The 13,067-nt window shown below is 39.8% G+C and overlaps 2 protein-coding genes across 3 annotated transcripts in view; one reads left to right on the top strand and one right to left on the bottom strand.

The window, feature by feature from the left end:
* Positions 1–4,944, top strand: part of LOC115046850 (acidic mammalian chitinase-like) — a 9,280-nt gene extending 4,336 nt beyond the window's left edge. Inside the window, 9 exon segments of the mRNA XM_029507484.1 lie at positions 2,824–3,028; positions 3,116–3,172; positions 3,250–3,415; positions 3,504–3,628; positions 3,733–3,856; positions 4,067–4,249; positions 4,344–4,460; positions 4,576–4,708; positions 4,880–4,944. Coding sequence (XP_029363344.1) covers positions 2,824–3,028; positions 3,116–3,172; positions 3,250–3,415; positions 3,504–3,628; positions 3,733–3,856; positions 4,067–4,249; positions 4,344–4,460; positions 4,576–4,708; positions 4,880–4,944 — 1,175 coding nt within the window.
* Positions 4,945–5,391: 447 nt separating this feature from the next.
* pm20d1.2 (peptidase M20 domain containing 1, tandem duplicate 2) lies at positions 5,392–13,008 on the bottom strand. Of its 2 annotated transcripts, XM_029506139.1 has the most exons (13): positions 12,760–13,008; positions 12,573–12,659; positions 8,432–8,667; positions 8,256–8,342; positions 8,008–8,141; positions 7,759–7,878; positions 7,577–7,652; positions 7,430–7,491; positions 7,265–7,343; positions 7,092–7,163; positions 6,832–6,997; positions 6,635–6,734; positions 5,392–6,041 (listed from the first exon to the last, which is right to left on the bottom strand). In XM_029506139.1, the coding sequence occupies exons 1-13, from the start codon at positions 12,977–12,979 to the stop codon at positions 5,912–5,914; spliced, it is 1,569 nt and encodes a 522-aa protein (XP_029361999.1). In that variant the 5' UTR covers positions 12,980–13,008; the 3' UTR covers positions 5,392–5,911. The 2 variants fall into 2 exon arrangements, with proteins under 2 accessions (XP_029361999.1, XP_029362000.1); XM_029506140.1 differs by lacking the exon at positions 12,573–12,659.
* Between the last annotated feature and the right edge of the window lie 59 nt (positions 13,009–13,067).

Genomic DNA, 13,067 nt, shown 5'->3' with positions numbered 1-13,067 from the left:
CAGAAACTTCCTACCAGCAATGAAATGCCATCCTGTTCATGTTTGTAAATATACAATATTATTTATTCTATTTATTAATTAATCTAATATATCTAAGCCAGTTGAGTATTTAGGTTTTTGGTCTCTAGTTGCTTCCATACTGTGGGCGTATATAACACGATATAAGGATGAAGAATGTATTCTGTTTGGTATGTTTAGCCCTAAAAGGGCGCAACAATGCACCTGTTATATAATGCATATACTTCACTGGGCTCAATTCTGATAAATATTACTATATAATATTGCAAATGAGTAAATCAACGATAGAATGCTAAATCACAAAAATACCACTAATCTCCCATGTATTGTGTGTCGGCTGGTTGTTAAGTTGTTCGTTTTTCTTTGTCTGCTAAGTGAAAATTTAATTGAAGTTATCCAACTCTCCATCATCAATCTATCACCACATTACCACCTAGACTTCTTCGAGTTTCTGTAAAGCGTCCTGCTGACGAGCGCTCTGCAAATACAATGTTTCATTATTATCATTAAAGCATCTGCGTGAGAAATTTCAAACATTGTGTTGAATGTTGTCTTTTTATATTTAACAGCACAGTGCCAGACAGGAGATACGGTTTGTGTCTGTGCTGCAGAGAGAGAGGTGAAAATTTGAGGCTTCACTCGGGTGTTCAATCAAAATCAAATCAGAACAGGGGCCGAATTCTGCGTCTTCCTCTCTGGCTGCTGTCCAGTATTTCAGTACCTGCCTGTTATACTTGATAGCACTGCTTTGCATCACGCTTATCACATTAAGCTCAACAATGTAAGCACGACAAAAAAGAACTATCTTCATCAGGTATCACACATATCGTACTGGATCCGTCACACTTTCAGAGGATATGCTTTGGATGGGCTCTGTCTGGACTGCTGTTCCTCTGGAGCAGCAGGAGGCCGAGAACAAGCAGACATTTCAGAGTCAGAGTCTGCTGGGATTCTCAGGAATATGTCATAAGCTGCATGTACTCCATATAATGTTGTCAATTCCGTCTTCCAGCTGATGGTTAATAGCCGGCCTGCTATCAACTGCTAGCTCTCTTTGATTCCTCTGATAAAATCTCTCTAAGGATGTTTTTTTCTTTATCTTAGTGATGCTGCTTTGCTTGATGCAAATATAAATCAGCCAATGATTGTAGCATCAGCTGATTGCTTTTGATTAGTTTGTTTTATTTAACTATCATTAATCCTGACTGTGCATGGTTTTGCAGCAACATGGGTGTCGACTGACAACAGAATTCGAGCCTTGCAATATCTAATGTGTGTGTACATACACACAATTAAGATTATTATTATCCCTTTATTCTGGAGCTGGCGTTTAAAAAAATACTAATAATTGTCTGCAGTCCATTTACCATCAGGTCAAGCGTGTTAAGGTTGACCCCTCCAGTTGTGAAAAGAAAGTGTAACAAAAGAAAGAAAAGGTTTTTTGGGCAAAAGTTGTTTCAGTAGTTAATTTGAAGAAATATTTGTCGCCAACAATCGTTTTTTTAAAAATGTCTGTCCACTGAAAAGATCCAACCTCACAGGTGGCCAAAAACAAGGTAGAGAGAGAGAGAGTGTGCATGCATACACACACAGGATAGTACAGTCACATGGAACTTGCTCTTATCACTGTATCAGAAAAATAAATAAATGAATCTCCACATCATCATTAATAATTATCCTGCGGGCTCAATCTTCGACCGAGGAGTATATTTTTAAGGTATCACAGAGAGCCTTTATAAAAATCTATCCACTTTTAAAGTATTTTCTGACACAACGTTTAGAAGAAGCATGAGAGCGTATGGTGGTAATCTTCCTCCACACTCCCTCCCTCTGCTGGTGGGTTTTTATCAGTGGCTGATCTCAGTGCAGTTTTATCCTCAACCCACGTGGTGGCTCCAACATATAAAATATCAACATATAATTAGGGCTTTTGAAATAAATATCTAGATACTTCAGTTGTTGGAAGTTTGCATCAATTCATGTCTGAGTTTTTTTTTTTTTTTTATATTAAGTTGTATATTTAATTGACAAAATATTTATACTCCACATAAATAGGACCTATGTCACGTTAACGTTCACCGCGGATGTATACAACTATGAGTGCGTGTGCGCTTGGTGGGGAGCATTGATCGAACCAAGCACGGCAGAAGATTTGTTCACCTGGGAATAGTAAGTCAAAGGTCAAAGGTCAGGGAGTGTCATGGTCTCTGTGAGGAAAACTCTTAAAAACAAATTTAATATGCAAGATATGCCAAGGTTCAGAAAAATCTGATTTGATTTGATGTGATAATGAACAAAAGACCCGAAGACAGAGCAGTCAGAGACAGCTGCTTTATGGTGGAACACAACAAAGTTATCGGCAACCAAAGATCTGTAATTTCTCATTGATGTCAGTGAATATTCCTAACAAAAAGGAAGCTAAATAACGAGAAATTAGCCTTCACTGACCAAGATTGTATTAGAATAATTTGTAACATAAGGGATGTAATGTTGAATTTTATAAAGCTGGTAAAAAGAGATGCGCATTCATTCTTAAGGTTGCTGAATTGGCAAGGCTAACTGTGGGAGCTAAAGCTAACCAAGGCTAACTGTGGGAGCTAAAGCTAACCAAGGCTAACTGTGGGAGCTACAGCTAACCAAGGCTAACTGTGGAAGCTGAAGCTAACCAAGGCTAACTGTGGGAGCTAAAGCTAACCAAGGCTAACTGTGGGAGCTGAAGCTAACCAAGGCTAACTGTGGGAGCTACAGCTAACTGACTGAATGACTTTTATCTCAATTATCTAAATGATGTCTTTAATGTTTTAGTGTCTCCCTCCAAACTGGTGTGTTATTACACCAGCTGGTCCAAATATAGACCAGCAGAAGGGAAGTTCACAGTCTCAGATGTTGATCCACACCTGTGTACTTATCTAATCTTTCCCTTCTCTGGCATTAACAATGCCAATGAGCTGGTCCCTAATGACAGAGGTGACACAGAAAGTTACCAAAAATTAAATGGACTGAAAGCTAGGTCAGTTATTCAACTTTAAAATATATAAAAAATATGTATTCCTGTGAAGTATTTATAATATATTCATCAACTTCTATTCCCACACAGAAACCCAAATCTCAAAACCATTCTGGCAGTCGGTGGCTTTGTCTTCGGCACTCAGAGGTACGACACGTAAATACAACATATCAAAGAATATATAAATATGTCTATTACAGCTCCGATTCTGTTTAAATGTTCAGATTCAGCACCATGGCATCAACAGCAGCCAACAGAATGAAGTTCATCCAATCATCTATTGATTTGCTACGGAGATATGGCTTTGGTGGGATCAACTTGGACTGGGAATTTCCTGGTTTGGGAGGAAATCCTAGGCAAGACATATAAAGATTCACGCTGTTGTGCAAGGTGAGATCCACCTATCGTATGTAAACTATCTTTAGTATATGTTACTATACCATCACAGCAGACTGACCCTTGATCTTATGCTGGAAAGGAACTCCTGTCTGCCTACCAGACTGAAGGAAAAGCAAGCAGCCGCCCCAGATTAGTTGTCACTGCTGCTGTCGGTGCTGGCAAAGCAGTCATTGATGCCAGTTATGAAATTGCAGAGATTGCCAAGTAAATTCTCCGCTGTTATCTTTGTCATAGTAATTATCTTCCATCAGGTGTTGGTGAACTTCATTACAACTGCGTTCCTTAATTATTTGTTTTGTTCTTCTAAGGTACTTGGATTTCGTGAATGTGATGACATTTGATCTCTATGGCGTCTGGGACAATGTCACAGGACATCACAGCCCTTTGAACCAGAGATCTCAAGAGACTGGAAACCACATTTACTTAAATTCTGTGAGAGACGGTTTTAATTCTGTTTATTATTACTACCATTAGTGATGAAAGGTTAGAAAGGCTTAAAAAATACGGAGCAGCACAGGTATTGAGGAATGGCAGCCAGCACAAACAGTAAACTGTTTTAAATGGAACTCCAGTGGCCCCTAGTGTTGCACATCGATTTAGTCTACAAATAAAAACTATATTTTCATTTTTTCCACATTTCAGGCCTTTGCAATGCGGTATTGGCACAGCCAGGACATACCCACTGAAAAGTTGAACTTGGGATTTGCTGCATATGGGCGAACTTTTACTCTCTCCTCTCAGGCCAATGGGATTGGAGCACCGATCCTTGGAGTTGGTAATGCTGGACGTTACACCAGGGAGGCCGGCTTCTGGTCCTACTATGAGGTAAAACGGAAAGCTCCAATCAGCCTAGATAATAGATTTGATTGTGTGTGATGTGTCACATTTGTATTGATTCAATTTGAACTCCTCTTTTCAGGTTTGCCTTAATCCTGAAGGAAAAACAGTCCACTGGATCGAAGACCAGGAGGTTCCATATGGTGTCGCAGGAAACCAATGGGTTGGATTTGATAAGAGAGAAAACATTGATGCTAAGGTAGCCATTTGTTTATCCAAATCACTGAACGTGACTAATTGTACACAAATCCAGTTAAACAATTGTGTGTTCACGCGACTTTGCTGATTGATTTGTTTCTATTTTACCCCCACAGGTAAACTTTCTCAAAGAAAACTACTTTGGAGCGGCCTTTGTCTGGTCTCTGGACCTGGATGATTTCAATGGGCAGTTCTGCAAACAGGGCAAGCATCCCCTCGTCAGCCATCTGCGTAGCCTTCTGATGGCAGGTAAATCAAAGCGCTTTCCCACCGCTATCAGACTTTACACCTCCTTAACTACTGGAAGATAATCCACGATGATAGTGCAGCAATGAAGCTCAGTCACAGTCAGATTAAGTAATGATCGGATAAGATATATGTTTATATGACTCATTTCATCCGCACCCGTCACAAATATAGGAGCTCCCACCATGACCACAGCAGAGCAGCCTGAACTGGAGAATACACCTGCAACCCAACTATGAAACGTCCTGTTTCAGATACGACCACCATCACAATGCCATCCTCTGCTGGGGGGCCGGATACAGAATTCTGCAGAGGAAAGACCAGCGGACTTTATCCAAATCCTAACGACCCAAATTCATTTTTCAGTTTTTTCAGTGGCATTACCTCTATCCAAAGCTGTCCCCCTAGTTTACTATGTAATGATATCTGCAAATGCTGTGACTGGCCAAAAGCGGTTGTCTGTCATTGTTATTACTTTCCATGGCTGGTTATATATATTATCACAAAGGTTCACAACACAAGGTTGGTTTTATACCTATACTTCATCATTAAGAAAAAATGCTTTGCTTTATTCGACAGTCGGGCTCTCGTTATGAGGTGAACCAATATCAGATTTAGCTTACAACATGGGCATAGAAGTTCTTTAATGTGTGAAATGTACAAACAACTCATTTCAAGTGCTTTTTATCCAATGAAGTTTAATTTAACACTCAATTATTCACACTCAAAATAAATTAAAATATATATATCACAAAGTGATGGGCTAATCATTTACATTAGTTTTAGTATTTTCAAACTGAAAAATCTGTGCTGAAGTTGCATATTCAAAAGAATTTTGCAAAGTCAGTGATATAGTAAAAAAATAAAAATTTTAATTACACAATAAGGAATAGAAAGATTTTTTGCAGCAATGACATTCAAGGTTTGTAACTATTTTCATTAGAAACACAATATAACCTGTTACCACATTGCTACAAAATCCATACTGTATCTAATCAAATGAAATTCAAGTATGCAGTAAACCTAAAATCACAGGCCACTCAAAGCATTCTGGATCTAAATCAATATTTCAAAATGTCCTATTTGAAATATTTGAGACATATCAGACCGTTGTCCTATTCAGTGCATTGGAATTGTTCAGATGACATTAATTGTATTAAAGGCTTCTGGTTTACTTTTGCACTTTTGCACAACACTTTTAATTCCTCACAGTTCGTGGCCAGAGCTGTGAGCCTCAGGGACGTTCTTAATGTCGCAGTTTTGAATCAGACTGAAATAAAATTCCACAAGCTCCTCGTAGTTCTTTTTGGAAATCCTTTCATTGATGCCATGGAACCTAAAGAAGAGGAAAAATTTGTTTTTCTTTCAAAATTTTCTTCAGTGGAGTATCTGAGGAGATGAAAATGTGTTTCCTTCACGAAAACAGCTGTTACTGTTATTGTAGAATAACTGCTCTTCATTATGAAAGCTGAATCGTAAACTAGGCAAGATGTTGTGTGGCTATTTTGTGATGGAATATGTGACCAACAGCAGAATGGACTGTTCGGATGATGTTTTATAATTTACTAGCTATTACACTGAACAAATTGTTTATTGTAAAAAAAACTTGTTTTGTTCAGACCCTCTTTAGACTATTTGTATTCATTCATTCATTCATTCATTCATCCATCTTCCACCTACCATCTACACCAGGTGTGGGCGGGGTCACCCTGGACAGGTCACCAGTCCATCACAGGGCCAACAAACAGAGACAGACAGACACCAACAACCACTCACACTCACACTCAGACCTACAGACACTTTAGAGTCACCAGTTAACCCAAACATGTAAACTCCACATAGGCCGGGAACTGACCACGCCACCTTCTTATTGTCAGGCGCTAACCACTGTGCCGACGTGCTGTCCTATTAGTATTCAGTGATTCTTACCTCTGAGGATCACCTGGTTTAAACCAGATGGGGGCAAAGCGGTAGATATTTCTGGTCAGATCACTGAAATGCCGGCTGTCTGTGTTCCCAATACAGACACCTACACACACACAAAAAAACAAAAGAAAAAACTAATGGAATACTTGCACGAATGAACTGAGTTTGATGCAACTTCACTAAAGCTATCTGGACTGTACCTGGAGCGACTGTAACTGTTGGAAACATCTCCAACACTGTTTTCTTAACAATCTGGAAGCCAAATGCACGTTCATCAGCAGAGCTGACTGGCAGCGGGTCAAACCCATGAATGAGCTCAATCTTCACTCGCTGGTCAGCCACCGTGGAATGGATGAGATCCAAGACCTAAATGAGATATGAGACAGCACATATTTTATTCAAATCCGAATATTCACAGTGACGTCGGCAATTCACAAAAGAATTCTTTTTCTTACAATACCTCCTGTAATGTCTGCGCTGAGTGGATTCGCAGATTTACAAAAGCTTCAGCATAAGCAGGAATAATATTTTCCTACAAGGTAAAAAAAAAAATTGGAATCAGGAGATTGAACTGCTTGCATTTTAATTTCCTGTGAATCTCCCTTCTGTGTTTTTTATCATTTATAACTATACCTTAATGCCACCATTGAACATTGTGACAGCTGTTGTTGTTCTTACAAACGCATTAGTATCTGGTTTTCTTTCCAGTACCCTGAAACACAAAGCTTACAATTTAGAATTTGACAAACAGTAACCATCAAAAGAAAGCGTGCTTAATTCATTTCCGGGTGTAATTACCTGGCAAGGAGTGGGGAGAACAGCCACAAATTCGACATTATAAAATTCAATGGAAGTCTGAACTGAAGGCAAGAGTGAGTAACAACAGGGTTAGATTTAAATGCTAAGAGTTGTGATAGGTGGAGGAAAGTATCTGGTTGGTCTTACCTTGTGGGCCAAGTGTTCAAAGATTTGCCGTTCAGGCCCATAACCAAATAATCTTGGCATTGGGTTCTCTTCTAGTCTGAGAAACACACACGATGCACTTATGTCTTACAGTACAAATTCAGTGTGTATTCGATCATACGATGTTTGGAAAACAGAGACTAGCCTGAAAAAAAACCTCTCACCTGTTGATTGCTGCCGCCAAGATCCCAATGCTGGTTTCTCTGGGAGGCATTGAGGAGTGACCAGGGGCCATAGTTGCACTCAGCTTTACTGTGGCCCAGCCTTTTTCTGATATCCCAATTCTAAAATCGGTACACACACACGTGAAAATTCATAGCGTGCTTGTGCAGCTTATTGTGCTTGCAGGCTTGAACTTTTAACTAAGAAAAACCTGCAATGTGAATATCATGCTGAGTACGGCGGGTTCTCACAGAGCAGCAGGTCCTTGAAGACCACTGATGACACCATCCACTATAGCTAGACCTTCGTCAAGGATGAACGATAGCTGCACACCACGTTCCTTCAGCAGACGTGCAATGTTCACTGCACCCTTGCCACCTCGGGCCTTAAAAAAAAAAAACATATAGCGGTATTCAAATATAGGTCTAAAAAGTAAATAATACGAATAATGTCTTCTTTAGGTCCACAATTTCAAGAATGTTGTATGAATAGTTAGTACTTCTTCATCATGACCCAGGGCGATGTAAAATCCTCTGCGAGGAGCATAGCCTTTCATCAGCAAGTATTCCAGCGCTTGAAGTATTCCCTGAAAACAATAAGGCACTTTAGTTTTAGCCTTACTAATGTGTGAAAGGTAAATAAGTCCATAACACAAAATTCCACTTGTTTTCTGACCATTAGGGCACCCTTGTCATCTATGGTCCCTCTGCCATATATGAAGCCGTCTATCTCTTTGGCAGAAAACGGCGGGGCATCCCAACCGTCCGACTCTGAGGCAGGTACAACATCAAGGTGGGCCAGAAGCAGGTACGGCACCAAGTCAGGCTGCGATCCTTGCACCCAAAATAGGTGGCTGTAGTTCGCCACCAACTGATGATGAACCAGTTTTGAGGAGAAAACTGTTGGAAAAGCTGTGCAAAGGAAGAAGAATTTAAAGGTGCAAATCAAGCCGAACACCTGTCATCACTCTAATGGAGGCTGAAACGAGCCTCTGTTGTGAGAGTGAATTTGTTTAACTACACAGAGTGCTGACAGTTCAATTTATCAGCAGCTGCTTTGATAATTAATGTGTTGTTCAGTACTGCCAAATAATTTCTGTTTCCAGCCTAAAACTAAAATTAAATAAACTAATAATAATAATAATAATAAACTAATAAATAAACTAAAATTTTAATTTGATGATTTTTGATGATGATTTTTATTCATTAAAAAAAACTTGATACTGGTGAGTGAGAACATAAACCTGTATGGAAAATGTTTGCTGTGGTAATAAATCATATAAGAAATCAGGCAATTTCCTCAGTGATTTCTAACCGGCATGACCTTCTTTTGTGCACCTCGTGGTGGCAGAACCTAATGCTCATGAGATCCAGACACATGCCTACAGCGCCTATGCAATGGTCCACTTTTATATGCAGTCTCTGATTTTGGACTGTTGGTGTGTAAAACAATCAAATTGAAACTGTTGTCTGACATTTTAGGGACGAATGTGAATTAAATTTCTTAATTCAGTTACATAATTGGCACATGCTTAGCAGATTAATCAAAAACTAAATTAACTGCTAGAAGAAAACATTTCGGCATTAGAGAAGTGATTTATAAATAAGAAATCTGTATAATAACCCCAACATTTACATTTAGTTCTGCAATATGAATAATATTCAGTTCTTTGATAAAAGATGGAATGTCATCACTTCCAAGTGCACACAAAAATTATTTATTTTTTATGAAAAAGAAAAGTCATGTTCTGATGTAATGGGAATCCAATTTTAGCAACAGCAATAAAAATAATTAAACTGGATTACGAGGGCAGATCTCGTGTAGGTCTAATGGGTAAAAAGAAGCCTATTGAATTTCATGGCATGAGAATGTAGCCCTTTGATTTTAGTATCATTTTAAATCATTACCATTTGGTGGCACAGCCCCCACGCATGGTACTTTGAGTTTGCAGACACAAACACACACAGACAAACCTCATTAATTTTCAAGGTATTTCTGTGGCACATACACTCCCTTCGTTAGCCTCTCGTCACAAATACAGGTTCAGCTCCAAAAGCAATTATGAAAACAGTTCTCATTTAATATTCTGCAACAGAAGGTGATTCTAACTTAGTGCTTAACTTTGCTCATTTAAATGCAAGTTAGCTTGGAAATTACATAAATTAGGTGACCATTAAATATATTCCCTAGGTTGGCAGTTCACCATTAAAATTTGGCCTTCGGCATCTTAGTTTTCTGAAACCAGAGGAAATCATATTTGGACAAGACGGTGGAACTCAGGAGTATAGCTGAACTTTTCTGTACTCCTGTAATCCCGACAGTCAGTCAGATCACCATATATTTCTGTTAATCTGATAATCAGACATAGCGTTACCCTGGTGTATGCCATGTTTTATGGTCTACTATCATCAACCAACATTTAATAATGAAACATTGTACATTTAGTGGGGAGTTGTCCCATCGACTGGAAACAGTCTATGAAAATAAATTGAAGGGATTTATACATTAGCTTCATTCTTCAGGCTTCAGAGTAAATGTCAATTTACATTTACAATCTGTATGTGTGTACAACTATTGAGCTTGAAGGCTCAAGTAGTTATTTAATCTCTAGGCGAGTCAGGTGTTTCTGAATTTAACAGGATTGAGGATAAAAAGCCCTTCAGCAGATGCTTTTCCAAAATGTAGGGGGCACAAAGAGTAAACTCCAGCCCCCGGTCCCTCAAGGACATCAATCCGGTGTCAACCGATTTGGTTCCTCCAGATTCCTGTTCCCCTTTGCTTTACTGCTGAGTCCTGCGTAGTTGCTAAGTTAGCTAAGTTAGCTAAGTTACCGTGCGTACTTAAGGAAGAAACGCAAATAGAAACACAGCTGGGTGTACTGAAAGCGAAATGAGACAAACCAATGTGTAGGTTACTGATGTTATTTATTATATTAAAACAATAAATTGAGAATGCAGAGAGCATTCATTGTCAATCTCTGTGTAAATGGATGCCAACTAGCCTAGCTGTGCGAGAGCATCCTACTAAAATTCAGCAACAAAGCAATAAATACAAGCTAGGCTAATGGACGTTAGCATTTGAGCTGGCCTGTTAGCTTACGTTACAAGCTAACGGCCCTGTTTCTTACCTTGCTCTACGTTTCTCGTCCCAAATTCACCGTCACCACCTGTTTAAAACCCCCCCCCAACCCCGTATTTTCTTATTCTCTTTTCTTTCCCTTTCTGATCTGAGCTGACCGGACATTTTCCTACCGAACTTCAGGCAACAGAGAACAGGCTAGCATAGCAACAGTAACCAAGGGGGGCGGGGCTTAACGAAAGATTGGTGGCCAAACCATTGGTTGGGGGGGGGGTTACAATTAGTAAGTTACAGGGTTACAGGGCTTCAACAAGTAAGAAGCTTATTTACCTCAAATATCAATATTACTGTGTTTTTTTACATTAATTGTAAAATATTTTTTTACATTAAACAAACCATCTCAGTGGGTGATTCGTTAGCTCTTTTACTGGTCTAGTCTGTGGACGCGTCCTGTCTCCGGTCTGGTCCGTTCCTGGAGGGGTACCGTCACCAGTCTGGTCTGGTTCGGCCTAGGTCCTGGGGGGGCGCCGTATCTGCATTAGCCCAGTCCAATACTCGTAACCAACTAACTCCGTAGACACGTTCAGGTGCCCACACCGGGAATCGAACATTTACATTACATCAAATCATACATTTAACATGACATTATGTTTACATTACATCCCTTAATACATTTATATACACACACATATATATTACATCACTTAACCCCGGGGTTACATTACATTACATACATTTACGTCACCTTACATCATACATCACATCACCTAGCTGGGAATCGAACCCCTACCTTCTAGGTCCGGGGCGGCAGCGTTACCGCTGCGCTACAGCGCTGCTTGAGCTGACGCACACATTTGCGCCATTTCACCAGTTCACATTTACGTCACCTACTCGCCCAGTTGTGGTTGGCTCCAGCATCCCACGTGACCCGGAAACCGGACAAGCGGTAGAATATGGATGAATGGATGGACTGTCATTTCATTCGGTATCGCCAGATTTGTTGCCATGTAATTCGTTAATAATTTTTTTGAGTAAATAAATACCAAGCTTTGTTGCTGAATTTTGTTGTGTATATGCTACAGTTTAACTTGTCGATCATCACAATGAGGATTATGTAGACCTATAGCCTATTTTATGGGCATGTCGTGCAATAGATAACAGATCATGTGTAGGCTTTCAGGAAAAGATATTTTAAGTGTTCAGTGAATGGATCATTGACTTTGGTATAAATCATGCACTTACTTGGTTGGGCATAAACTAATTCCCAACCCAGTTTCCCAAAGGGAGCAAAGTTGATACATTTGGGTGACCAGGATGTGTGTTTGTCATGTGAGTGTATGTTCATTGTGGTAAAATGGACAAACTTGTGTTCAGCGAGTTTGTGAATTATGAAAAATATGGACACTATCCGGTGGGTGTTTCCAATGAGCAGTAATATGTCATTCACTGGTGCTCCGCCCGTTTCCAAATGAATGCTAAACTATAGTAACGTCAGTCGAGCATGCTAACCAGTTAGCTAACCAGTTAGCTAACCAGTTAGCTAGCAGACCATTTCGAAGCGACACGACTCGCAGTAAATCAGCATAAAAGGGAACAAGAATCTGGAGGTAACAAACCGGCCCTGATCCCTGCAGGATTAGTCTGCTGACACAAGTGATGTTTATATCTGACTTGAACTGACTAAAAACGATGTTTTATTAGATAATAAAATGTGACTTAATGTGTGTCACAGTCTAACCTTTCCGGAGGAAGCTGCCAAACTCACGCAGCGCCGTGCCGTTGTTTTCGTTTTCTGAAAACGAAACTGTGGGGATCCGGATCGCCTCTGGGTGCAGCACGTGGAGACAACATGATCATGTTTCATGATCACCAGAAAAAACAACAATAAAAAAAGGAAAACATGTCATGTTGTTGGTGCAGTTCACCTTTAAACTTTTCCATCTGCTGCTCTCTCTGTCGATGATCGATGGCCAGCGAGATGTTTCTCGTCTTTTCCCACCGAGCCAGCTGAAGTCCGACATTACGATCCAAAGACAGAGTCCGGATCAATGCCACAGTGAATAACACTAAGGTTATAGTAAGTAAGTTGATGATAATAATCTTTAAAAGCCTGGCGATACTGAGTTTTGTCCCTGACTGCAGCATTATCTGTTGCGACAGCGGAACTCACTCATCCGGAACTCATTCAGCCGGAACTCCTTTTATTTGGTCGGAGCCATCTGCTGGTCTGAAA

Source organism: Echeneis naucrates, chromosome 7 (genome assembly GCF_900963305.1).
Source record: "Echeneis naucrates chromosome 7, fEcheNa1.1, whole genome shotgun sequence".
Lineage (NCBI taxonomy): Eukaryota > Metazoa > Chordata > Actinopteri > Carangiformes > Echeneidae > Echeneis > Echeneis naucrates.
This window is presented reverse-complemented; position numbering and strand designations above follow the sequence as displayed.